The 26062-nt window shown below is 40.6% G+C and overlaps 2 protein-coding genes across 6 annotated transcripts in view; one reads left to right on the top strand and one right to left on the bottom strand.

Moving 5' to 3' along the window:
• wdr33 (WD repeat domain 33) overlaps positions 1–25227 on the top strand; it is a 31537-nt gene extending 6310 nt beyond the window's left edge. For 2 of the 5 annotated variants that reach the window (XM_016249279.1, XM_016249277.1), the window contains exons 8-23: positions 1261–1387; positions 1589–1743; positions 2961–3039; positions 3169–3279; positions 3573–3667; positions 3755–3841; positions 3930–4069; positions 14668–14820; positions 14938–15675; positions 15785–15848; positions 15971–16214; positions 16322–16393; positions 18502–18647; positions 18736–18837; positions 21619–21816; positions 22899–25227. In XM_016249279.1, coding sequence (XP_016104765.1) covers positions 1261–1387; positions 1589–1743; positions 2961–3039; positions 3169–3279; positions 3573–3667; positions 3755–3841; positions 3930–4069; positions 14668–14820; positions 14938–15675; positions 15785–15848; positions 15971–16214; positions 16322–16393; positions 18502–18647; positions 18736–18837; positions 21619–21816; positions 22899–23068 — 2681 coding nt within the window. In that variant the 3' untranslated portion in view covers positions 23069–25227. The remainder of the gene's footprint in view (positions 1–1260; positions 1388–1588; positions 1744–2960; positions 3040–3168; positions 3280–3572; positions 3668–3754; positions 3842–3929; positions 4070–14667; positions 14821–14937; positions 15676–15784; positions 15849–15970; positions 16215–16321; positions 16394–18501; positions 18648–18735; positions 18838–21618; positions 21817–22898) is intronic. The other 3 variants (XM_016249280.1, XM_016249282.1, XM_016249281.1) reach the window with 3 other exon arrangements.
• Positions 23626–26055, bottom strand: sft2d3 (SFT2 domain containing 3). Its single transcript, XM_016249283.1, has one exon. The coding sequence runs from the start codon at positions 25984–25986 to the stop codon at positions 25312–25314; it is 675 nt and encodes a 224-aa protein (XP_016104769.1). The 5' UTR covers positions 25987–26055; the 3' UTR covers positions 23626–25311.
• Positions 26056–26062: the final 7 nt, after the last annotated feature.

Below are 26062 nucleotides of genomic sequence, written 5' to 3'. Positions count from 1 at the left end.
GGTTGGATATCTTTTCTCAAATAAAATAATTTGTTCTTCAGTCTTCCTTTCAAACAGCTTATCAAATCTAGTGGTGAACAGCTGTCTAAAATTGTTACTACCCACTTCTGTTGACTTTTAGTTTAAAAAGTTCCTTTTGCCATAATTTAAAATATTTGCAATTTATTGCAATGCAATGAAGATGAGGTATTGGTCTTTTTCAGTATCAACAACATGTATAAATGTATAACGTATAACCTGAACTGTACCATTAAAAAAAATCATATATTGAAACAATCAATAATAAAACTGTTTAAAAAATACAATACCTCAAAACCTTTTTATCGTTTTTCTATTCAGTTCAATAACAGCACCAGTCATATGTTATGTCAGATTTAATGTTTGAGTTTGTGTGTGTGTGCAAGAGAGAGTAAGTAATGCAAAGAGTTTATGTGAGTGACTGTATATTGAAGCTTTCTGGTAAAATAAAGATAAAAAAAAACTACATTTCAAGCTCAATAAAGGAAGGCACAATATTGTTGTTTTGACAGTTAAAAGTGTTCAGATTTAGGACTATAATCAAAGAAACACAACATTATGTGAAAAGCATAGGTTTGACACATTGCAAGACCTTTAACGTTAAATTAATTGTTTCTCCACTTGATAGTGTCCGAATAGTACATGTCATTGAGCTATGGCACTGTCCCATTTGCAGTGATCTGGACTTGTATCAACAATATAATTTTTCCCCCGCTCTAAATAACTTTAATTAACCGCAGACTTTACTCCTTTTCCTCATGTTTGTGCAAATGCACAAGTGTTCATTTATCTCAATCAAATAAAAACAGCTCTTAAGAATTCATGCAGCTTTACCCGGACATTAAGAATAAGTCTCATGCTCACTTGTTTTTGAGACATCAATTGCACAACATGCCCTTTAAAATAATGCTGCTTTATTCGCTAGTCAAAATGTGCCACTTCTCAAGAAGGTTTTTTTTTTAAAATAATTTTCCTGAATCAGTGGCATGTGACTCAATACGAAATGGAGTTTAATCCAATAAAATTTGTTTTGTTCTTACTGTTACTTGGCTTGTCTTTTCTCATTATAGAATTGTAATCAAATATATCATACCTATGATCTATATGTAATGCTACATTTATGATCAATATTTTAAAAAAGTTACTCTAGCAATGTTGCTCTGAAATGGGAAAGAAAAATGTGTGCAAGTACATAGTTTCTTTTTTATTTTGACACACTCATTCAAATGTACATGTTTCCAGGTCACGGAGCAGATGTGAAGTGTGTCGATTGGCATCCCACGAAGGGCTTGGTGGTATCCGGCAGCAAAGACAGCCAGCAACCTATCAAATTTTGGGACCCAAAGACTGGACAAAGTTTGGCAACACTGTAAGTTAGCAGATGCCTGTAAAACACAAACATCATCTTTGTTGTCCATGCCCAAATGTGTTGTTAACAGATGAGGTAAGCCATTTGACAACAAAAATGTTGTTGCATTGCTAATCTTGGTTTGAGTTTGAGTACTTAATCAAGAAAGAGAGATTAAGAAGGACTATTGATTTTGTGTCTTGTGTTGTGTTTTGTCCTTAGACATGCTCATAAAAACACAGTCATGGAGGTGAAGTGGAACCTTAATGGCAACTGGCTGTTGACGGCATCACGTGACCATTTATGCAAACTGTTTGACATTCGCAACCTCAAAGAGGAGCTGCAGGTTTTTAGAGGACATAAGAAAGAAGCCACAGGTATAATCCTAATGAGAATGTGTGGGTCAATATCAGCATAGAGTGCCTTTCAACCCTCACAATAATCAAAAATGTTGGTTTTAACTTCCCATTCGCTTTGTCATATCATAAATAGTAGACACTCAAGTACTATAGAAACATATTAGCTGAACTTCCACACATTTTTTTAGATAATTATGGGCCATTATTCGAAGCATAAACCATAAGACACTCTGTCATGGACATATATATTACTGTTAAATACGTTTTCATTGTAAAATGAAGATGCAAATTATATTTTCTGAAAGGTATGATGTCCATTCATTTTAGTTTTTAGCAATATTAACTACAAATGAATGCTACGTCCACCCTGTCATGTATCATGTATGTGTCATGAGTCTCAGTGGCCAACAGGGTGGACATTTTGAGCTTCAATTGGCTTACAACAAACTGTGACTAGCTAAATATTTAGTCTGGTTGTTGAAGAGAATTTGGTATATTTAAATTTACATATTTTGAAAATACTCTATTCGAATCACTTCTGGCATATTTTATGCCGTCAGGGTGGACATGTTAAGCTTTGGCAAAGCAAGTAAGCAAACTCATGCGAAGAAAATTTGTCAATTAAAAAGCCACCAACTTACTCACCTCAGCCGTTGAAATTCCCGCCACTGAAGAGACAAAGAAATCTGTTGTCCTGATGTCACTAAAGGGGATGGCCTTTTCATAAAGGGGCGGATTCCCAAATATGACAGGGTGGACAACCATTCAAGGGACATGGACAAATTCTTCTTTTTTATTAAATAAAAATATAGTTTTTATTACCAAATGATCAATACACTCAAATTGAGTAATCTCTTATCTAACAAAATATTAATAGGATAATTTTTTATTTTATTTTATGATTAGACAATATACTACTATCATTCAAATTTAATGAGCAGTGCATGGGACATAGCAAAATAACACGCATCCTCTTACACAAAACTAAAAAAAAATCTAGAAAATGTATCTAAAGAGCCAAGTAATGCTTTTGTTCTGAATATAAAAACTAATATAACACACCCTTTCATAGTCATTCTTATGTTAAGTCATCATGGCAAATTATTTATTTATGTACAGGATACCACAAGACACCCTACAGTGATATTGACCCGTGTATTAATCTCCTGCAAGTGAAGCAGTGTGTTGTATACTTGTACGTTGTATGCATATACATTTTCTTTTTTTGCTTGCAGCTGTAGCTTGGCACCCAGTTCATGAAGGCTTGTTTGCCAGTGGAGGCTCTGATGGATCACTGCTATTTTGGCATGCAGGGTAAGCACCATTCAGATCCTCTCTGTACTGTTTAACCATATACGGTAGCGTTAGTCAAAAAGTAATACTCTGTGAAGTAATTTCAAATTGTGTTATTTGACTGCTGAAGTTGTTGAAATATTTTGCTAGTGTGGAGAAAGAGGTGGGAGGAATGGAGATGGCTCATGAAGGAATGATCTGGAGTTTAGCATGGCATCCACTGGGCCACATCTTGTGTTCTGGGTCTAATGACCATACCAGGTAAGTGTGTGTCAAAAAACATGCATGTGCTTATTAGAGTGTTACATTTACCAAAATGTCAATAGTTAATACCAATACATGTGAAATTTTACAATTCTCGATACCAGTTATTTTTATCACAGCAAAAAAATTATATTGAATACACTCGTTTATTTATAGCTAAAGTGTAGTACACAAATTAAATGTTCCATGCAGTTAAGTAAATGGTCAAAACAAAGAAATAAATAATTATGAACCTAAAATGCTCTAGTTTGCATAGACTCTAGCTCATTGCTCAGTGATCACTTCCTCAGCAAATTTTGGACAAGAAATCGTCCGGGGGACAAGATGCGGGACAGATACAATCTGAACTTGTTGCCTGGAATGTCAGAAGATGGAGTGGAGTATGGTTAGTATTCCTTGACCTCATGCAATTTAAAAGCCCTATAGAGGATTTACATATGAATTCATAATGCTTTATTTTGGGTAATTCTAGATGACATAGAGCCCAATAGTGTTGCAGCCATCCCTGGCATGGGGATCCCAGAACAACTGAAGGCTGCCATGGAACAAGAACAAACTGGTTAAGACACTAATACATGCACAGTCCCAGTCAATATTTATTGAAGTTCAGTTGATTGGTTATATATAATTGGTATTTATGTGCTCAGGCAAAGAGATGGTGGCAGAGCCTGAGATGAGCATTCCAGGGCTGGACTGGGGAATGGAAGAGGTCATGCTGAAGGACCAAAAAAAGCCCCCGACTAAAAAGGTTCCTTATGCAAAGCCAATTCCAGCTCAGTTTCAACAGGTCAGTATGATCATCTAATACATATGTTTTGGTAGCACTGCCAGCAGGGCTTGACATTATGTGGGTGGATCTCAGCAGTGGTTGGTAATACGGTCACTCCCATTGGCCACTTTGGCGGGTTGTTTTAATGTTGTTGTTTTGTCGACATTAAGGCCTAATCCCAATTCTATTTTATACCACTTCATCTACCCCTACCCCTACGACTTCCCCTTCCCTTTGTCCCTTGAAATAGAGTGTCAAGTGGTAGGGGTGAAAATATTCCCCTAAGAATTGGGACACCACTACTATACCGTTATACGTCGTCTATCTCCTACAATAAACACATATACAACACATATATAAAACACAATATATTGGAGTGCTGGTGTGCATTAGAGCCTTACTGTTCTATATTAAGGCGCTGTTTACTGACACACACACACATATATCGGAGATCGCGCAGTTCTCACATCCAGTAGCAAAGAAACTTGTCAACGCTTCCCCACGACTTTTATTAATAACAGTTTAAATACTGAAGTGCTACATTATATTTTCCAGCAACGAGAGGACAAAATCACTGTTTTTGATGTAAACTCACTCATTGTAAAGAGAGACGCACAGAAGCACGTACACGCAACTTTCATCTCTCTCTCTCTCTCTCTCTCTCCCTCTCTCTCTCTCTCTCTCTCTCTAATTAGCAATATTTGAGAAGAAAGTTTAGTGAATTCAAATTATTGGGGGGACTAGCCCCCCTCAATGTCTATGGTGGTTATCATTTATGGTTCTTTTTGTTCGCTTGGGCAGCCATGTTGCCGCTGTAGCTGGTTTATGCTGAGATAATTCATACCCCTTTGCTTGAAGTGTGGTCACGAAAAATCTTCATTTGAAGGGCTGTCTGGCCCTTCCCCGTACCCCTCCAACCAAAAGAGAATTGAGAAACCCCTACCCCTACCCCTACCCCTTCACGTGAACGCGCGAAACAGAGGGGTAGGGGAAAGGGGAAAGGCTAAGGGGTAGAATTGGGATTGGGCCTAATACTTGTGTGGAATAAGTGGATTTTTGAAGGGGCAAGTGAAAGTGAATTTTACTTGCCTGACTGGACAACTAATTTGATTCAAATAAAACTTTTGGCAAGAAGCAAGACATTTTCATTTCATTACATTCGGTATAAACGGTAATTGATAATGGATAATCAACAGTAACAATGTCGTGCCAGTTAAAGTTCACGCAGCCTGTCTGTATGTGAAAATCTCATGGAGAAATCAAAACAAATGAATGCAACTGCACAGAAGAAACATACTGTGGTTAAAATCTAACTGAGTTTTTATATATATATATAACATAGAGCCTAGTTAAAGGTCCCATATTGTCAAATCTGAAATTACCTGGCTTTTTTCATGATAACTGAGGTCTAGGTGCTATGTAACTACCATATAAGTTTCAAAACAGTCAGTCCACAGTAAAGTTCACACAGCCTGCTTATAGTAGCTGTGATTTTTCACGAACCGTTGTGACTTCCGTAAAAAGTTGACGTCAGAACTACTCAGTCACCGCCTTCAGTCACCACCCTGAGAACTGCCCACAGTCCCACTCTCCTTTTGCCAAACCCCCCAGACAACATAGCGGAAACATGTCGAAAAGGTTAACTTTAACCACGAAACCAAATCGGCCGACCTGTAACGTTACACACTCACTCAAAGGATGGACGATCTGACAGGATTGTTACTATGAGGGGGATCACATCTAATGTGTATAGTAAAGACAAACTCACCGTGTCTATCTAGTCATGATGAAGATGTATATACATTTCAATTTCAGCAGGCAACTATTTTTACAGCTACATTATTGTTCCAGACACAATCACAACAATGTATATACAATTACAAATGATTATATATAAATCGTCTATTTGTTGTTTTACACACATGCACACAGACATTATTTCATACACGACATAGTCATGAGATGCAAGAAGCATAGACATATGGCAAGAAAAGACAATACTTTATTGAACCTTTTCTGATAAGAAGTGTGCGCTGCAAACGCGAGCATTTTTGACGATCGTTTCTGTCCAGTCTGCTCGTTTTATTGCGTTTAACCACAGCTGTCATCGTTTTTTTTGTCTGGCAGTGGCAGAAGATATGCAATCAAATTTCTAATTTGAGGCTGTATTACATCGATTCTGGCACCCAACATCCCAACAAGATGATATTTTAAGCTCCTTATGTATCCGAATCTGCGCTGGTTTAAATTGGCCGACTTAAGTTTCCCCTTTGTTTTGCTGCCTCTGCCTCAAGCTAGCGCTGTGACGTCGGCTGACCCTAGTTATCTGTGGTTGGCCTGGCCGTGTGTCACTCAGAAAACAACAGGCCAATCAGAAGAGAGGCCCATGAATATTAATTAGACAGGCCAAAATCAACCTGTTCTCAGCAGAGCTCCTGAGAAAGGAGCTGTAAAAATATATTGAGATGGTTTTTGGTACTTATACCGCAAATATATATTCTTAAGGACATCAAAACCTAAAATAAAACTCCAGAAATGTGTAAAATATGGGACCTTTAAAGGGGTGCTATACTGTTATTATGCTTTTCACTTTTTCAACTTTAGTTAGTCTGTAATGTTGCTGTTTGAGCATAAAAAAGATCTGCAAAGTTACAAAGCTCAAAGTTCACTTCAAAAGGAGATTTATTCAACAGAACTTTTCAAAACTACAACGAATGACTCGTTTGGACTACAACGCATATTTTCTGGGATTTGCGATATCACAAATATCGACGAATGGGATGAGACCTGGTTGAGCTGCGCTAGAGAAGGCAACGAGTGTTATCACTATGTTGGAGACACTCTAGCTTTCCCAAGGCAGACTTGGTTACAATCATCCGGATTTAAATCGCGCTCAAATTGATTTGATTTTCGTCTTATATTCAGGGTCTAGACCAGGGTTCCTCAAATCTTGCCCTGGAGGGCCAATGCCCTGCAGAGTTTAGCTCCAACCCTGATCTAATGTAATGCGTGTTGTAAAGATCTCGAGTAAAAACAAAAGAAACCCTTACAGCTGCACGAGTCGTGACTGTCAGGTTAGCCTGATGGGACCAAACTCCCTTTGTGATTTTAAAACGTAAGACAGTACCCAGATTTGAAGACTACAGTAAGATTTAACTTCTACTGTTAATAAGATTTTGGTAGGCTACTATTAGATGGATAGCCTAAATGTCCTAATTCAGATGGGCTACCTGTTTTTCTTTTTATTTAATGGTATATCAAAAAGTGTATATTTATTAAATGTGATTGTTGGTACATTTGACCCGTTTTTACCATACTTTCAAAACAAAAATTTAAATAGGAAAATATGCAATATGAAAATAATTGAAGACAAAATGTGTTTTACTGAGAAAAAGCAAGATTTGTTTTTTAAAAAGCCTTTTTCCAAAAGGTACATCTGGAAAAAGGGGGGTCGTCTTATAATCAGGGTCGTCTTATATTCGGGCCAATACGGTATGTGAAAAATAATGTGTTTTTCGAACAACCTAGTATGAGAACCTGTTCTAGTACACCCCCAAAACAAAATCAAGACTTTGTAAAAGAGCATAATAGGACCCCTTTAAGCAATGTGACATGACCAAGAGAGTGAAGTTTTCGCTGAAAACCACGATTACAAATCTGACATTGTAAATGTTGACTGTTTTTGCTTGATTTGGTTAACGAAAATGGTTCCAAAGATCACAACAGAACATGCGCTCATCTCTGAGCAGCACACAGCGGTGTTTCGTTATCGAATGATTTCGTGTTTTCGAATTAATCATTTCAGTCAATCATTCAGTGGTGCATTTATAAAGATTCTTGAATGAATCAGCCGTCTGAACGAATTGTTTGAATGAATGCCTCAGCGACTCATTATGACAGTCACTTGCTGCCACCTACTGGCGATTTACTTTCATATTTAAAAGTAGCTTATCTTTGCATTTTTTCCAATATTTCATATTTTTGTGTGTGTGTGTATACTGTGCAATTTGCGATTTGTGAAAAAAGCAGAGATGGGGGATGCTTTTGAAAACTTTTTCTCTCTCCATAGGTGGAAGGTAAGGGTAAGGCTATAGCCTAAGTAACCTAATGTTAGTGTAATCTGTTAATAACGCACATCATAAACACGTCTTTTTAGGCAAGTACCATATAATAGGTGTCATGTCATGAAATGTTTTTAATATGACGGAAACTGTATTTAACGTGATCATAATCTATTAAAAACATTGTAAGTTAGGCCTGTTAATTGTAATTATTTCATTTCCATTATTCAAGCAACGAATAAATTATCTAGCTAGAAAAAGCGAGCAAAGAACACAGTATAAACTGGGCTTTTTGAAACTCAGTATCAGTTAAACCATTGAGTCGCAAAATGATTGATTGTTTCGAAGCGCTCCAATCGATTGCGTATTGCAAATCATTTGATTCAGAATGGGAATTAAATGTTCGTATAGTGAATCATTTGATTTAGATCGGGAATTCGGAGCGAGATCGTGGGATAATTTTTATTTAAAAATTTTTTTTTTGTAGAGGCAGGGATGCATAAACCAGAGGGGGGGAAATCGCTCCGGTTACTATCGTAACCTCGGTTCCCTGAGAGCGGGAATGAGACATCACAGAGATATTTCTCCGTTATGGGAACTCCTTCCCTTCCAACCTTTCCTAAAGTCCTATTAGCTCCCGGCAGTCCAAATGACTGGCCAATTGACACGAAGTATGGAAATCGCATGCAAATACTGACGAGCTCGAGAGGCAGTATAAAATGCGGTGCACGCGACAATTACGTCAGAATCTGACACTGAACGCAACTTAGCTGATCGAGCAGCGAACACGGCGACCACCGTGATGTCTCGTTCCCGCTCTCAGGGAACCGAGGTTACGATAGTAACCGGAGCGTTCCCTCTCGAGCTTTCACGAGACATCACGGAGATATTTCTCCGTTATGGGAACGATATTCAATCCCGCCGTGAGAGAGGCTACGAGAAGCCTGTACAAGTTACAAACTCAGCAAAGATAGAACACACACAATTCCCAACCAATAGCGACGCTTGTTAGGCGTGCTCGCAGCTGATAGGTGGAGATAAGCCAATGAGCGTCTAATGCCCAGGCATACGAAATTTGCATATCTGGTCATTAATAACGTTGGCTGCACTGAGAACAGGGCAGAAGCAACAACATTACTGTCAGGGGCTGCACAGAGATAACGGTGTTAAACAGCATAACACACAACATGATAATCGAGGCAGCAACACACGAATAGAGGTAGCATAAACGTGAATCAGTCACTCACTGACAGCACTCGGGAGGCTAAGGACTGAACGTTCAGCTTGTAAAACCTGGCGAAGGTATTTTGGGAAGACCAGCCGGCTGCAAAGCATATATCTTGAATAGACATACCTCTCGACCACGCCCAGGAGGAGGGAGGCGATAGCTCTTGTTGAGTGGGCCCTAATGTGAAAGGGGCATTCCAAACCTTGGCTTGTATAAGCAGCCGTGATAGCGTCCACAATCCAGTGGGAAATTCTCCGTTTTGACACGGCCCGACCCTTCGCACAACCACCGTAGTACACGAAAAGCTGGTCAGATTGCTGAAAGTTGGCCGAACGGTCAATGTAAATCCTCAAAGCCCTGACGGGGCACACCGAAGTCTGAGCGTCCGCATCACGCGAGGTCGATGACTCAGAAGACAGGGCAGACAGCGAAACAGTCTGCGCTCTGAAGGGGGTAGATAGTGATTTAGGCACGTAGCCCGGCCTCGGCCGGAGAGTGACGCTGCAGTCACCTGGTGTGAAGCAAGTCACAGTCACTGTCCACAGAAAACGCATGTAAATCCCCTATGCGCTTAGCCGAAGCGAGGGCAAGAAGAAATGCAGTTTTGAGAGATAGCTCCTTCATATCAACAGATGCTAAAGGCTCGAATGGTGGCTGTGAAAGAGCTCTTAACACCATCTCAAGGTCCCAGGGTGGGACTGACGTGGGGGATGCAATCTTCTCGCTCCCTTAAGAAAACTCACCACCAGCGCGTGCCTACCGATCGATTGCCCGCCCAGCGGGGATTGAAACGAGGCAATAGCAGCCACATAGACTTTCAGTGTTGATGGCAGAGATCCACTATCCAGTCTGTACTGTAGAAAATGCAGCACATCCGACACAGAGCAAGCAGCCGGGTCGATATGAACATCATGGCACCATTTCACAAACACTCCCCATTTTAGAGCATACAAACGCCTCGTGGAGGGTGCCTGTGCCTCCGAGAGTGTGTCGAGAACACAGGAATGCAGGGCGCTCAGCTCCTCTGATATCCCCGAAGCAGGCACACATGAAGGCTCCATAACTCCGGGTTCGGGTGCCACACCGAGCTGCTCGCTTAAGACAGCTGATCCTTCCTGATGGGGATCGGCCTGGGTGGCGCCACCAGCAGCTCTGTCAGGTCCGGGAACCAAGGCTGGTTCGGCCAGTTCGGGGCGATGAGTATCACCGAAGCCCCCTCCTCCCTGATCTTGCATAACACCAGTGGCAATATCTTGATTGAAGGAAACGCATACAGCCTGGCTGCTGGCCAGTGCAATGTCAGAGCGTCCTCTTCCAGCTGGGAGTGAGACAGGGAGAAGAACAGCGGGCAGTGCGCATTCTCGCTCGTGGCGAACAGATCCACCTCTGCTCTCCCGTAGTGGGTCCAAATCATCCGCACCGACTAGGGGTTCAACCACTACTCTCCTTGAGGAATCCCCTTCCTCGAAAGCATGTCCGCCCCGCGGTTCAAGAGACCGGGGATGTGCGCTGCTCTGATGGAGAGAAAGTGACGGTCCGCCCATAGCAGGAGATTTGCTGCTTGCTTGTACAAAGCCCTGGAACGTACGCCTCCTTGGTGATTTATGTACGAGACCACAGACATGTTGTTGGTGCGCATCAGTACCTGTCGCTGTTCAAGCTGCGGCCGAAAATCCTTTAGAGCTAAGAACACTGCTTCCAGTTCCAAGCGGTTTATGTGCCACCGGCTCTGAGGTTCTGACCACAGCCCCGAAACCGGCATGCCCTCGCACACTGCTCCCCAGCCGCGAGTCGATGCGTCCGTCGTGACCACAACGCGCGACGTCACCAAGCCCAGGGGAACCCCCCGGCTGAAGAGATCTGGGTTGCGCCACGGCCTCAGAGCTTTGATGCAGCCGCGGGAAACCGCGATGCGCAAACAGCCCAAAGTCCACGCCGTCCAAGGGACTCGACATTTAAACCATAATTGCAGGGGTGCATGTGTAGTAAGCCCAGATGACATACCGCTGCAGCAGACGCCATGAGCCCCAGCAGCCTCTGAAATTCCTTCAAGTGAACAGAGGTGCCCAGTCTGAAATGGCGCAGGGAAGACAAAATGGCCGCCGAGCGCTCCCGAGAGAGGTTGACACATAGCCCTAGGGACTCCAAGTGACGAAGCAGCGTGTTTATATGGTTGACTAGCGTGTCCCGTGACTGAGCTAAAATCAGCCAATCGTCCAGATAGTTGAGATAGTTGAGCACATCCCGCTCGCTCTGAGGGGGGAAAGTGCTGCATCCATGCACTTCGAGAAAGTGCGCGGGGCCAAAGCCAGCCTGAACGGGAGAGCAGAGTATCGGTACACTGTGCCCTCGAAAGCAAACCTCAGAAAGCGTCTGTGATGCGGTGCTATCTGAATGTGAAAGTATGCGTCCTTTAAATCCACGGACGCAATCCAGTCCCCCGGGGCTGTAAAACCCGCTCTCCAGCTCGCTGGGAGGGACTCGTTCTATCGCTCCTTTTTCGAGCAGACTGCATACCTCTTGTCTCAGAACCAGGGCATTTCGGGGCAATGTTAAAAACTGCACCACACCATTGAAACGGGGTGGTCTGCGTCTGAATTGAAGGGTATACCCACGCTCTATCACACCGAGTAGCCAGCGCGAGATTCCCGGAATAACTTCCCACGCGCTCAGGAACTGACATAGCAGCTTTATCGGCTTGGTCGTTGGATGCGCCGGCGAGTGTGTGGGCGGCGGCTCTGCACTAACTGAGTGAGTTGCTGCCCTGCCTCATATTTGTCATCAATCAACTGTATGAAATGTCAGACGACTCACATAGGTCTGGGGCAAGCGTGTTAAATGCATTAATAATTTTAATGTTTTATTTTTCACCGTAATTAATTAATCTAATTAACGCGTTAAATTACCAGCCCTAGGGATGTGCGGGTCTAGTCAACTAAACGGTACAGTGTTGACTAGCTCCTACTAGTCAACACTGAAAACAATAGTCGATTACACGATAGAAAAAAAAAACATGATTTTATAATTCAAATTACCATCATTTTAACATTGCATTTAAAACATTTTAAATAACAAATTAAAATAAAACGTTTGAAAAATAATACATTATTTTTAAAGGTTTATCTGGGTGGAAACTACATTTTTACCTCAGACCTCACATGAGTTTGTCAGTTGCGGTGAGTTAAAAAATGACCACACGAAAGACGAGCAAGGTGTGGGATTATTTTGAATTAGAAGGAAACGTAAAAATTTTGTGTAAACTGTGTAATGTCAAATTGTCTTACAATAACTCTACTGGAGCGATGCGTAATCATATTCAATACAGGCAGGTAGGCGTTAGCTTAGAGACTAGCCAAAGCCAGCAAATGTCAATCACGTCATTCACTACAACCCGCCGGTGCTGCGATCCCTTCCGCACCATCTATTCCTCTAACGAAGACCCACTTCGGTGGTGGTGCGGGATGTCCAGGCGCTTTCTGAAACTCTATCGGCTTGCTTTTCGTTATCTCTGCATGCCTGCGACTTCAGTTCCTGCCGAGCACGTTTTTTTCAATTGCAGGAATTTTATTGTTAATCGCCTCAGGTCCTGTCTTTCACCAGACCATGTTGATAATTTCACTGAACAAATAACGCATGGTCTGAGTAAATAAAATAGGCATTGTTGCATTTTGTTTTTAGACTATATAGCCTACACAAAGTACGTTTTTAAAAGCTGTTTTAATGCTATTTCTTGATAAACCTTCCTATTGTTTTTGACTTGTGTTTTAATATGTTGGCTAACGTTATATGAAGATTAAGAATTCTGTCAGGCTATTGATTGATTTTCCATTGTTCTGCATTTCCCCAGCTGATTTGAATTAATAAACTATGCTTTGGCCGACGTTGAGTGTATACTCTTCTTTTTTTTTTCTTCTTTTTAACGACCGCCTCAAATTAAATGATGATAACGCGAGGCAAGTGTGCGGCAAGCGGAATTCATTGAGGGATTTGACAGTATGATTCATAGATTAAGTATTTCAAATATAGGCTATTATATATGCTACACGCGCACGCACAGAGGTTTTTTTTTTTTCTTACCATCTTTTGGGGGTTTCTTGCTTTTATTCTAGTCGGATACAAACTTTTAGTTTAAACGATATATATATATATATTTTTTTTTTTACAAATTAATCACGATTAATCCCACCTAACATTAAAGTTTTTAAATATACTTTTATATTGCAATCATTTCACATTCAATCTTCAAATTAATGTAAAAACAAAATAAAGACAGTATATTTTTTAATATTTGTATAATGGCATCTTTTTTTTTATGACTGTAGGCCAGTATCAATGATACCAATACTGATTTCTCTATAAAATTCCCCCCAATATTTAATCATTGACTATAGCCATTCAACATTACAGTATAATTGAGAGCTATTAATTTTAACATTTATTAGACTTTAAAAAATAACTTCTAATTTAAGTGAACTTAAGACATTTACCACTACCTACTGGCAGTTTTAGTTTATTATCATTTCATTAAAGAAATAATTTCATATTTCCATAGTAAAATAAACAAAAAAAATTATTAATTGTCAATATGGGGTGCTGTGTGTACATTATTGAGGGAAAAAAATGAACTTAAATGATTTTAGCAAATGGCTGCAATATAACAAAGAGTGAAAAATTTAAGGGGGTCTGAATACTTTCCGTACCCACTGTAGTTCACCCACCCAAAAATGACAATTGTGTCATCATTTACCCACCCTCATGGTCCAAAGGAGTATATTTAATCAATTTTATCAAACAAAATATTTCTTGCTGAAGCTACTTTTTGTCGTGTCTATTTGATGCTTTACATAACAATGACTTTAAATGATCTTTTGGGAGTAATTTCTCAGCCAAATTTGATGTGACATTAATTGGCGATTAATTAGATGAATTAATTGCCACATCATGTATTTAATAATTTTTTTTATTATTATTTTAATCACTTAACAGCCCCAATATATATATATATATATATATATATATATATATATATATATAATGATATAACGGATTTAAAACACCAAGCTCATATTATTATTTTTTCTGTTATAATTTTGCAATGTAAATGCATTCATGCTACATTTCAGCATCATTAAACTGTCTGTGTAAATGCATCTAAATGCTACTTCAGCTGCTTCTGTTTCTACTGCAGTGGAAATATAATTTTTACTATTGGTAACAGCCATCTTATTGTCTTATTATATTAAGTGAAATGACTGCCAGACAGGTTTCGGTCTTTTAAGTTATAATTTGGCTAATGTGTGTTCCTCACTTTTTGATATACTCATTAGGCCTGGGCAGAGAATAAGGTTCCAACGATGCCTCCTGGAGAGGTTCCAAAGGAAAGGAAGGATGAGAAGACAGTAGATGGCAAAAAGAAGACCCAAGCAGAGATTGAGCAGGAAATGGCTGCCCTGCAGTATACAAATCCAATGTTGCTCGAGGTCTGCAAATATGATGACATATGCAACTTTAGCATTGTGCTGTAAAACTGTGAATAACACTGTATTATGCATATACGCTGCTTAATTTATTAATAAAGAAATTGTTTTTGTCCATAGCAACTGAAGATTGAGCGAATGGCACAGTTACAAGAGCAGGGAATGCCTCCCCCTGCTGGACAGTCAGGGCCAATGCCACCCTTTCCAGGACAGGGTGGTCCGATGCCCCCTCCAACACAAGGCTTCCCTCAGTCCATGCCTCCACAACAGATGCCGCACAACATGCCTTCAATGGGACCAGGTGGAATGCCTGGTCCTTTCATACCTCCAGGCCAGATGGGTCCACCAGGACCTCCCATGCACCAGGGTCCCCCTCCTCAGGGCATGATGGGTCCAGACATGCATGGACCTCCACGTCATCCAGGCACTCACAGGAACATGGGTCCCCAGGGTCCTCCTGGCATGCCACCTGGCCCCAGAGGCATGCAAGGACCTCCCCCAACAGGAATGCCCCCAGGTTCTGGTGGACCTCCAGCTGGTATGATGGGACCACCACCACGAGGACAAGGGCCACCACAGGGAGGTATGATGCATCAGGACATGAGGGGGCCTGTGCCTCATGGAAACATGATGGGCCCTCAGGGACCCATGCCAGGGAGTATGATGGGACCTCCACCCAGGACGCATGGTAATATGCAGGGCATGGGAAATATGCATGGAATGGGGCCTCCTCCAGGGGGTATGCATGGACCACCAAACAACATGCAAGGGCCACCAGGAAACATGCAGGGCCCTCCACCATATATGCAAGGCAAACCACCACACATGGGTGAAGGAAACCGTGGACAGTTCAACCAGGTGAAGAAACAGTTGGGATAAACACATCCATGAATGTTTATGAAAAAAAGATGAAACTGAATAAAAGTTAGGGTAGATTCTATTGCTGAATTTTATGCATGTCTTTCAGGGACAGAATCCTGGGCCTCAGTCAATGATGCATGGAATAGGACAGCAGGGTCCTAACGGAAAAGGTAATACTCAGTGAACAACTCTTGCGGGAAGAAAAGTTATTCATATGCAAGACAATTTAATCAAGACTAGTATGTGAGAGTTAATAGCGACTTGTTTGTGTTTCCCTTTCTGTTTGTGTCAGGAGATGGTCCTCGAGGACCACCTAACCACCACATGGGACCCCAACCAGAGCGACAGGGCCCTGGTCAGGGCTCAGATGGAGGCCAGTACTGGGGTGATGATGGGGGTTATAAAGAGGGCTGGAGAAGAGGCCCTGGAGGTCCTGGGCAGGAATACTCTGTAGGTCACAGAGGAATCTCTGGAGGCCAATGGGAGGGCCAGGAAAGGTTTTCCTCACATGATGGAGAGTACATGGGACATGACCGGTATGTTTCATTCAGCACAATGTAAACCTATAAAGCTGATTTTGTTAAATTGCCAGAGTCCTGTGGATTAGAATCTGAAATTTGTGCCTTGTGACACATCTTTATAGGTATGATGGGTATGAGGACTCTGGTGAGGAGTTTGACCAGAGGCAGAGACGGCCATCACATGGAGATGACTCGTAAGTGTTACATGCCACCTGAAATGCAGTCCACAATTAGCTTAACTGTGTACTGACAGAAAGAAAAAAATAACTACTTTTCAAAAAATTCTTAATATTTGAACACTAGAAACTTGAGTCTAGGGTATGCTTCTGGCTGCTATGTCTTGTGCAAAGTTGAATGTTCAAGCCTTTTAAAGTATACTCTTGTTAAGTCTGACGTCACGTGTCACCGCTTCCGTGTCCAAACGCTCTATCAGATACCACGAGAAAGCAATAAAAAGTGCTAATATACACTCACAATGTGATATAATACTACCAAAAAAAATTATAATCCTAACCTTTAACTCTATACCGAAATCCCAGATAGCCAGACAATGAAAATATAAATAAATATAAAAATTATTTGTGTTTGGGACGCTGTGAGCATGGAGAATGTAGTGTAGACCGTAAGTTTGAAAACGTTTAGCTTAAATGTTTAATATGAATAAACAGTGCTCATAAACGGCTGCTGAGGTAATATTCTCAAGGGAAGCAAGTTGTGGCTTGAACAGCGCTTCTTACGTCGCCATTTAACAACCGAATACTCTTCTAATCATGAGCCTGTACAGACATGTTCAACAAAGTCACACTATGACTGCTTTGTGATACTTGACCTGTCCCTGCAGAAGATGATGCATGGTTGTCATCTTTGTATTCTTTGTATTTGACACAAACTTGTGCAGATGCAGATACCTTATGACCTCCCTGAGTCCTTTCTCTCGCTTTTATTAGCATATTCCATCTTCTTAAACTGGTTCTTAAAAGCAAACTTGAGTGTTGCCACCTAGTTGACCCACCAATACGGAATTTCCACCAAAAGAAATTTTGGTAACACTTTCTATGAAGCCCATATTTATAATACATTATAAGGGTATACTTAAGGCATTATAATGAGTGCATAATGCATTATAAATAAAACTTATAATATGTTATATCATCTTATAAATAATAGTAACAACAATTATAATACAATATAATGCTTACGCATTTGTGGTTATAACTTTTAAGATTATGATTATTTATAACACACAATGAACACCATATTAAACCTACTTTTACATTTATAATGGACTATATATATTGACATTGTTTATTTAAGATCTGCACAGTATCCCAGATGTGGAGTGTTATTTGAGTGTTCACTGTGAGGCTAATATAAATTTTGATGTGAGCTAGTTAATAATTTAAACTGAAAAAAAATGCAATGCTTATATGTTAGGTTACATTTTATTTTGATGGTCACCTTAGTCTATTGACTATAAGCAACTTTGCATCTACATGTCAACTAACTCTCATTAGAGTATTAGTAGGCTTAGGTTAGGGTAGGTAGAATGTTGACGTACTTGCAAAGTTACTTATAGTCAGTATGTCTGTTGGGGAACCATCAAAATAAAGTATCGGCATATATTTAGCAGACATACTACTAATAACTCCAATGACTGCTAGTTGACATGTAGTTGCAGAGTTACTTATCAACAGCTGTCTAAAGGGTACCATCAAAATAATCAAACTGATACAATAAAAATAGTTCAAAGCAAATGTGTCATATTACACATTCATCTGATCTGATATCTGATCTTATGGCTGTTTGAGGAAAAAAAATATTATCATGATTATTATTATTACTATACTTATAAGTGGTCATTGATTGCTTTAAGTAAAGTAGCATGAGAAAAATGGCAAGATATGAGACTTATAATACATATAACTATAAGAAATATAATCCATTGTAACTTAAGTGGATGCAACATGTTCACTGTGTGTTATAAATCATCATACTCTTAAAAGCTATAACCACAAATAAGTAAATATTATAAAACATTCAAACTGTTCTTTTGAATATTCATAAGATTATATAGCATATTATAAGTTTTATTTTATAATGCATTATGCATTCATTATATTGCCTTAAGAATAACCTTATAATGTATTATAAATATGGACTTCATAGAAAGTGTTACCGAAAAATGTACTTGATGTGCATTAAACCTTTAAAAACATGCAAACCTTTATAGGCAGAATTGTTGATCAGCTTTGACCAGCATTGATTATTACATGACCTTTATTGTCTGACTCTAAATGTGTAGATACCGGAGGGGTGGCCCAAGTGGTCGTGGTGGAATGGGCGGCTACCAAGAGGAGTATGGTGGAGATGAAAGCTTTGATTCTCAAGAAGACATGGGCCAAGGTTGGGGAGGAAGAGGAAGACCACGTGGTGGGCCACCAAGAGGAGGTAAAACCTTTTCCATTCACCTGTCTATCAGCTCACCTTGCGTCCATTAAAACTGAGGTGTCAGGTTTGAACATGACATCTTTCTTAGGTGGTGTAGGAAGAAAGGGGCTACTCCCAACTCCTGATGATTATCCCTGTCACTATGAAGGAGGAAGAAACCAGGAGGGCTGGGAGGGAGGGCGAGATTCAGGTAGAAGTGCATAAAGGGGATGCCAATAACTGTTCTGGTTGTTGCAGTGCAGTTAGACATGCTTGATCTAATTCCTATTCTTTCACTGAGGCCATAAAGCTGAGTGCAGACTACATGGTTTTAGCCCATATTTTACAGTCATAGACAATTTTTTAGATCTGCAACAGCAACAAAAAAAATTATCAAAGCCAAATTGGAAAACAAGCTTGTTAGGTATGAGCATTACAACATGTTCTATGACTTGCCTCAGAAACAAAAGCAATGTAGAGAGCAGTGGCAAGAAATTACCAATGAGAAGGTGACAGGAAACCATGGGATCTCTGTTTAAAACATAAAGTAATACATACAATTTTAGTAGAACATTAAGTATTATTAGTTAAATGAGATGTAGACGATATCAGGATTTAGTTTGTGAGTATCCTTTAACCTAACTTAGATTTCTTTATAAAGAACAGAAAGCCCTTGTTGCCCATGTCTGTCTTAAACATTGTATTGCTCCATTTTCATTTGTCACTTTAGCTTCCATTTATCAGCACAAATCAAAACTTCAAACAAATGGAGCCTAAGACGGCTATTGTGGCAACCACTTAAAGGGTTAGTTCACCCAAAATTAAAATTAGCCTCTGTTTTACTCACCCTCAAACATCCTAGGTGCCATGTGACTTTCTTCTTTCAGACGAATCCAATCAGAGTTATATTAAAAATTGTCCTGGCCCCTCCAAGCCTTTCAATGGGGGTAAGCGGGTGTTTGTTGTCAACAGTTCAGAAGACGTGAAATAAAGTGCGTGCATTCATTATAAAACATCCCTCACACAGCTCCGGGGGGTGAATAAAGGCCTCCTGTACCGAATCCATGCGTTTTTGTAAGATAAATATCCATATTTCAAACGTATTAAACGCTTTTTTTCTCACTTCCGCTGACTGTGGAATGTGGAAGCCATTCCGGCGGATGACGTAGAACGTCGGCGTTGCGTGATTAGTGATGAACGTGGAGACAAAACAAAACAAAACTCCAGTCACGATTTAGAAGAACAAAACGAGGATTTGTAAAGTAAAATGTCGGAGGATTTTGATATAAGCCAAGAAGAGACTGGTTTTCCTTTGCTAAAGTAAGGAAACTTTGTTTTCCTTTGCTCCTGCATATCTCCTACGTCATCCGCCTGCACTAATTCCATGTACCACAGTCAGCGGAAGTGAGAAAAAAGTGTTTATTACGTTTGAAATATGGATATTTATCTTACAAAAACGCATGGATTCGCTACAGGAGGCCTTTATTCACCCCTCGGAACCGTATGAGGGACGTTTTATTATGGATGCGTGCACTTTAGGATGCTTTGAGGATGAGTAGAACACAGGCTAATTTTCATTTTTGGGTGAAATAACCCTTTAAAAGGGTCCTATTATGCTTTTTCACTTATTCAACTTTAGTTAATCTGTAATGTTGCTGTTTGAGCATAAAAAAGATCTGCAAAGTTACAAAGTTCAAAGTCCACTTCAAAAAGAAGGTATTTTATTTAACAGAAATCACTTTTCAAAAACTACAACGAACGACTCGTTTGGACTACAACGCATATTTTCCGGGATTTGTGATATCACAAATATCGACGAATGGGATGAGACCTAGTTGAGCTGCACTAGAGAAGGCAACGAGTGTTATCACTATGTCAGAGACACGCTAGCTTTCCCAAAGCAGACGAATTTAGAGTGGTTACAATCATCCGGGTTTAATTCGCACTTAAATGTATTTGATTTTGATGCTATATTTACACTGAAGCTCTCAGGCGGCTATGGTAAGGGGCATGACATTTCTCGACCAGGCGCTGAGTGGTGCCAGTCACGACACACACTGGCCCAGCTAACCAATCACAACACATTTCGTATTTCAGAAGATGGGCCTTCATTTGATACAGGAACTATTCGAGTCGTTCATGCCAGACTGGTGAGAGAGTAGGGGTGTGCGATATAAATCGTCTGCAATAATATTGTAATTGTTGTTTTAACGATGTGCGATTTGACATTATCGAGTATTTTGCAAAAACCATTCAAAACATCCCTGCAGAGCGCACGCATACATTACGTGAAGTCTAGACTAGTGCGTGTGCGCATTTAGAGTGCGTTCTTTCACTGCATGATTCAGTCTAATAAAATGCATTTAGAATGATCACAAATTCAAGACATGATGGCAGAAAATGTATATATTTATACCACTTCATATAGTTATTCAATTTCACACGAAGAGTGGCGCTAGTATGAGAGCCTGTTCTAGGGCATAATAGGACCCCTTTAAATAGATTTTGTCACTTTTTTTGGATGTTTTCATGAGAAAATGTTTTACACTACATATTAAGGATCTGATTTATGTGTAAATTTGAGTGTACATTGTCGACACTTGATATAGTGCACAGGTGTCAAACCCATTTCCTGGAGGGCACAGCCCTGCAGAGTTTAGATTCAACTCTAATTAAATGCCCCTGATCTACCTAATCAAATCCTTCAGGCTTATTTGAAAACTACATGGTTTGTGTGTTGGAGCAGGGTTGGAACTAAACTCTGCAGGGCTGCAGCCCTCCAGGAACTGAGTTTGACACCCCTGATATAGTGTGTCCACCTGTGCCTCATCAAGACAACGAATGTTGTATAAAAGTAAAGCAGTTTGGGTATTGTTTTTTTCCTTAGTCGTGTAGCATACACTTGGCATAAGCATTATGTAAAATTGTTGCATAGTTGAAGCTTAACATCAAGGATCCAAAACAAATTATGCTGGTGTGCATGTGTGTTCAGGTCATGAGAGTTATCGGGATGGTCAGCAGCCAGACCACAATATGCATGACAGTCCTTCACCAGCCAGTAGAGAGCGTTCCTCCTCTCTACAGGGCATGGATATGGCCTCGCTGCCACCACGCAAACGGCCATGGCATGACGGACCAGGCACTGGTGACATGGACTCCCCTGGTGCAGGGCCTGATGACAGAGGAGCAGGTGAGGGATGGATAAGTGACAATGATTTGTTTTAATTAGGGATGCACGATATTATCGACTGATATAGAAATCGGCTGATAATGGCTTTAAATTTAAATATCAGCATTGGCCCGATATGAAAAATTATGCCGATATGTCTTACCGATAAGAGGAATACGTTAACTCAAATGTGCTCTGGGTGTGCTAGCGATTAGATCACATCAGCAGTGTGGCTCATTCTTGAAGCAAAGTTTTGCCTGAATAGTGATTGGATTCACTGTGTTGGATCGCTGCATTTAAACTGAGAAAGCACATACAGAATGACACCTTAGGTGTATGATAGAGTAAACAGTAATAGCACATGCCGTGGCAGCAGCAACAGCCTCCCCTGGGTACTAATGCGCGTTCTGTAAGGAGTTTTAATCTGTAGGGGCGATGTTGGCCTACTTCTAATTAAATTAAAAGTAAAATAGCCTACACAAATAACATTTAGACTGTGTTTCTGATTAAATAAAGCAGTAATTGATGTCATAAAAAATGAGTATGTTTTGATTTAAAGGTCAGAAGCTATAGCTTACATGGAAAAAAATCACAAACATGACACTTGTAAATTAAATAATTTTATATATACTGATTTATTCATTAATGTGTAATGTTTGTTTTTTTTAAACAAATCATAAGCTCTAAAAGATTTTCTGAATTTTTACAACTCTTTTGCTTTAGACCATCTACAAATGTTAAATCTTAAAATAAAATGTTTGGGTGAACACCGCATCTTTCTGGGGGAAAAAATGCAGCGATTGTTAAATAGTTTATTTGTAGTTATTTTCAAAGCTTCAATGTGCTGTCAAAAACCTTTTATTATTGTTTATTTAATTCTAACAAATAAGTTAGAAAAGTAACCAAAATTAAAAATATTTTGATTATAATTTCTGCACAGGAGAGTCTTGGTGTTGTTTCCAAACAAAAGGAAATAAATCCGTATCGGCCAAAATGAGTTGAAAAATATCGGCATATCGGCAATAATACAATATCGTGCATCCCTAGTTTAATGTAAAATACATAAGGCATTTTGCATACTATTATTATCTAACTCACCATAGGTCGACCATCACCAAGAGACGAAGGTGGGTATGGGCCTCCATCACGGGGAGGAAGAGGTGGTTGGGGCCGTGGTGGGCCGCCCAACCCAGGTGGTCCTGGTCCTAATGTGGGTCCAAATACCAGGCGAGGGGCTCCACGTGGTGTTATGAGGGGAGGTCGCGGACGGTAGAAATAGTCACACCTGCTTTTCTGGGCACAATGGGGTAAAACTGACTACAGTGAAGACAGGGTAAACAAAGAACCACACATGGCTACAATACCAGCTTCCTTGACGGTCTGAACAATTATGCTGGCTTGGACAGATGTCTGGAAGCACTTCAGTAAAATAAGCATGGAACCCTGATTGGAGGCTAAGGTTTAGCTTTTTCTCTATGATGTATTGGATGGAAGGTGGTGATACCAGTTATCCAGGGCCAGATGTTTTGGCTTACGATGCCCCTTGCTACCTGCTTGGTGTACACATGGTACATGGAGTTGTTCTAACCTTACATCAGCACTGAGAAGAATAACTGATGTAAGAGGGGGGCTCATCGTAGTGCAGTGAGTAATATCTTTTGTAATGGACTGATTGTGGTCCAGGAAATTTTATTTGTGATGCATGGTACGACTCTGTAAAATCTTAACAGACATCACTTCCCTGCACTGAGCAGCTGACCTGCTTTGTGATTCACTTGGACAGTGGCAGCTGAATTTGAACCAGCACCTGAGCCCCTTCTTTTTTGGGGGGGCTTTAATGCTTCTGATGTATAAAACACAAAATGTTTTGTGTACCATTGATTTCCTCAGTCAGATTCTGTCATCCAGCACAAATGCAAGTCAATCTAGATAAGGGCCAATTTTGCAACTGGTATTATCTTGTGGACTATGTCTATTACTAGAGAAAAGTTGACTCTTGAATGTTTCATTCCCCCAGTGTCTCAGCGCTGTTTATTTAATTTCATTTTTATGTAAAATAATGGATATAATCTTTCTGTAACCTTACCAGGCTACTTTGAGTGACAAAGTTGCAGACTTTGTTTCTGTGTGTACAGTTTGTCACAAAATTTGTCATATTGTTTTGTCCTTTTTTGTATGAAACCATAATAGACTGTGCAAAATGTATGTAAACTCTCCCTGCTCTTGTCATTTCTTTCACCCACTCCATAGTGTTTTTTCTGACACTGATGACAATTCTTGAAGGCAGCAGCGTCGGTCCAGATTCTGGAGATCTACCTTTCTTTTCTGCTTTCCTCTAGAAGTGTGGTCACACAAGCCTGAGATTCTCTATTGCTCACGTGTTCTCATTGTGAATTCGCAAGGAATTCACAACATTTACATTTTTATAAGCAGTGGAACTCAATACTATGTTAACTCGCAATTCCAGTCTCCCACAATCGCATGTGTATGACTGGTCAGTGGAGTGAAAAATCAGTTCACTCCAGTCAGTGGAGTGAAAAATGGAGCAGAAAAATGCCCTTTAATTCCAGCCCTGTAATAACACAAATTTTTAATTTCCTAACTTGATTGATTCAAGAGTGCTGTTTAGAGTTGGATCTAAACTTGGCAGGAAGGTAGATCACCAGGAGAACACAGCAGCCCTGCTTTAAACACTGTCTTGACCTGATTTTACATAAAGTAACAATCTCTAAAGCTATCTCTTCTGTGATTTTTCTCTTAGCCAACCATGTCAAATGGCACTAGTTTTTGGTTTCTATTTTTGCATTATGGTATAGGGTAGTTCTGCCCACACCAAAAAAACCCCCCGCATTTTCACAATGTGCTAGTTTTATGTTTATTTGCAGTGTTTCAAAACAAGTAGCTTAAATGGCTGGATTTGACAAAACTACTGAGAATGTGTTTACGCCTTTGCTCTGGTCCAGGAATACATCAGCACTGCACTTTGTATGTCTCTCGTTTTACATGCCTGATTTAACTTGTCAGCAAATTAGTGAAGGCTCCAGAACCAGCCTATAGCCTTCTGCGTGTCATGGGAGACACTCAAAGAACAGGATAGAGATGCTATACATTTATGACCACCATATATGATGCAGAAGTGAGCTGTCCTTAAATAAATGGCTTCTCTTTATTCAGACCAAATGGCTTGAAGAAGAGAACACAAAGTAAGCTGTTTATTAGGTTTATTTGCAAAAAGTTTCAAGAGCGGTTCAGAAACATTAAACGGTAAGTAGTATTTGATATCTTGGTCATACATATGGTCCCTGTCACAGTGCAAGTCACAAAACATTTAGATATCCCCATCCACAGAATGCTGTTCACGCTGAACTCAGTATAGGCTACTGCCAGAATTTCACAATCAAACATGGCAGTAACGTTACCAGACCAGTCACTCAAAAAAAAAAAAAAAGGTGCGAAAACCGAGTATCTTCCATGATAAAAAAAAAAAGTCTGTTGCCCAGTCCGTGAAATGCCTGATCATATAGGCATGGCCTTACCGGTCACAGTTCTTCTAATAGCAGACGCTGCCATGCCACCCACAAACCTCATCCCGGCACTCCCACCCGGCAACAAAGCCACGATGTAACCCACAATAGCAGCGATTTGAAGACAGGCTCCAATAGCTGTGAGCAGCGTGCTGTGAAGGTTCAGCGCCGCATACAGAGTGCCCACCAGAGAGCACAGGTACACCGCGGCTCCCGGTGTGGGAGTTGCAATGAGTTTACTGGGTCCGCGGAGGACCGCCGCCCCGAGGAGCGCGAACACGGATCCAAGCGACCACAGCAGAGCGAACTTACGCGCCTTCAGTAGGAGTAAAGGTGCGTAAAGTGCAGACAGTCCAAAGCACAGAGCAGAGAAGAAAATACACGTTCCGAACGCGATCAGTCGCTGAGATCGACTCATGCCGGGCAAACACGGGTCAGGCTCTGATGACCACGGCCACGAGAAGCCGCTGCTCGATCCTTGGCCTGATGACGCTCCACGGCTACTGGATCCAGAGAACGGACTCGACCACCTGCCGAACCAGGTCCCCGGCACCGAAGTGGGTTCATCGATGTCTATTGCAGTGCTGGAACTGGACTGTGATATCGTCTTCGCGCCGCTTTTAGACTGAGCCAAATATTCCTGGAGCTGTCGGTTTAATTCAGCCATTATTCACTTAAGAGTGTGTGGATCGAAAACAGGAAGTTGAGGCATTGCGATGACAATGATTCACAGTGACGTTGCT

This window comes from Sinocyclocheilus grahami, unplaced genomic scaffold (assembly GCF_001515645.1).
Source record: "Sinocyclocheilus grahami isolate Dianchi unplaced genomic scaffold, SAMN03320097.WGS_v1.1 scaffold919.1, whole genome shotgun sequence".
NCBI classification, from domain to species: Eukaryota; Metazoa; Chordata; class Actinopteri; order Cypriniformes; family Cyprinidae; genus Sinocyclocheilus; species Sinocyclocheilus grahami.
This window is presented reverse-complemented; position numbering and strand designations above follow the sequence as displayed.

Coding starts and splice junctions, on each gene's coding strand:
- sft2d3 (XM_016249283.1), bottom strand. CDS start 25,986: ATGGCTGAATTAAACCGACAGCTCCAGGAATATTTGGCTCAGTCTAAA.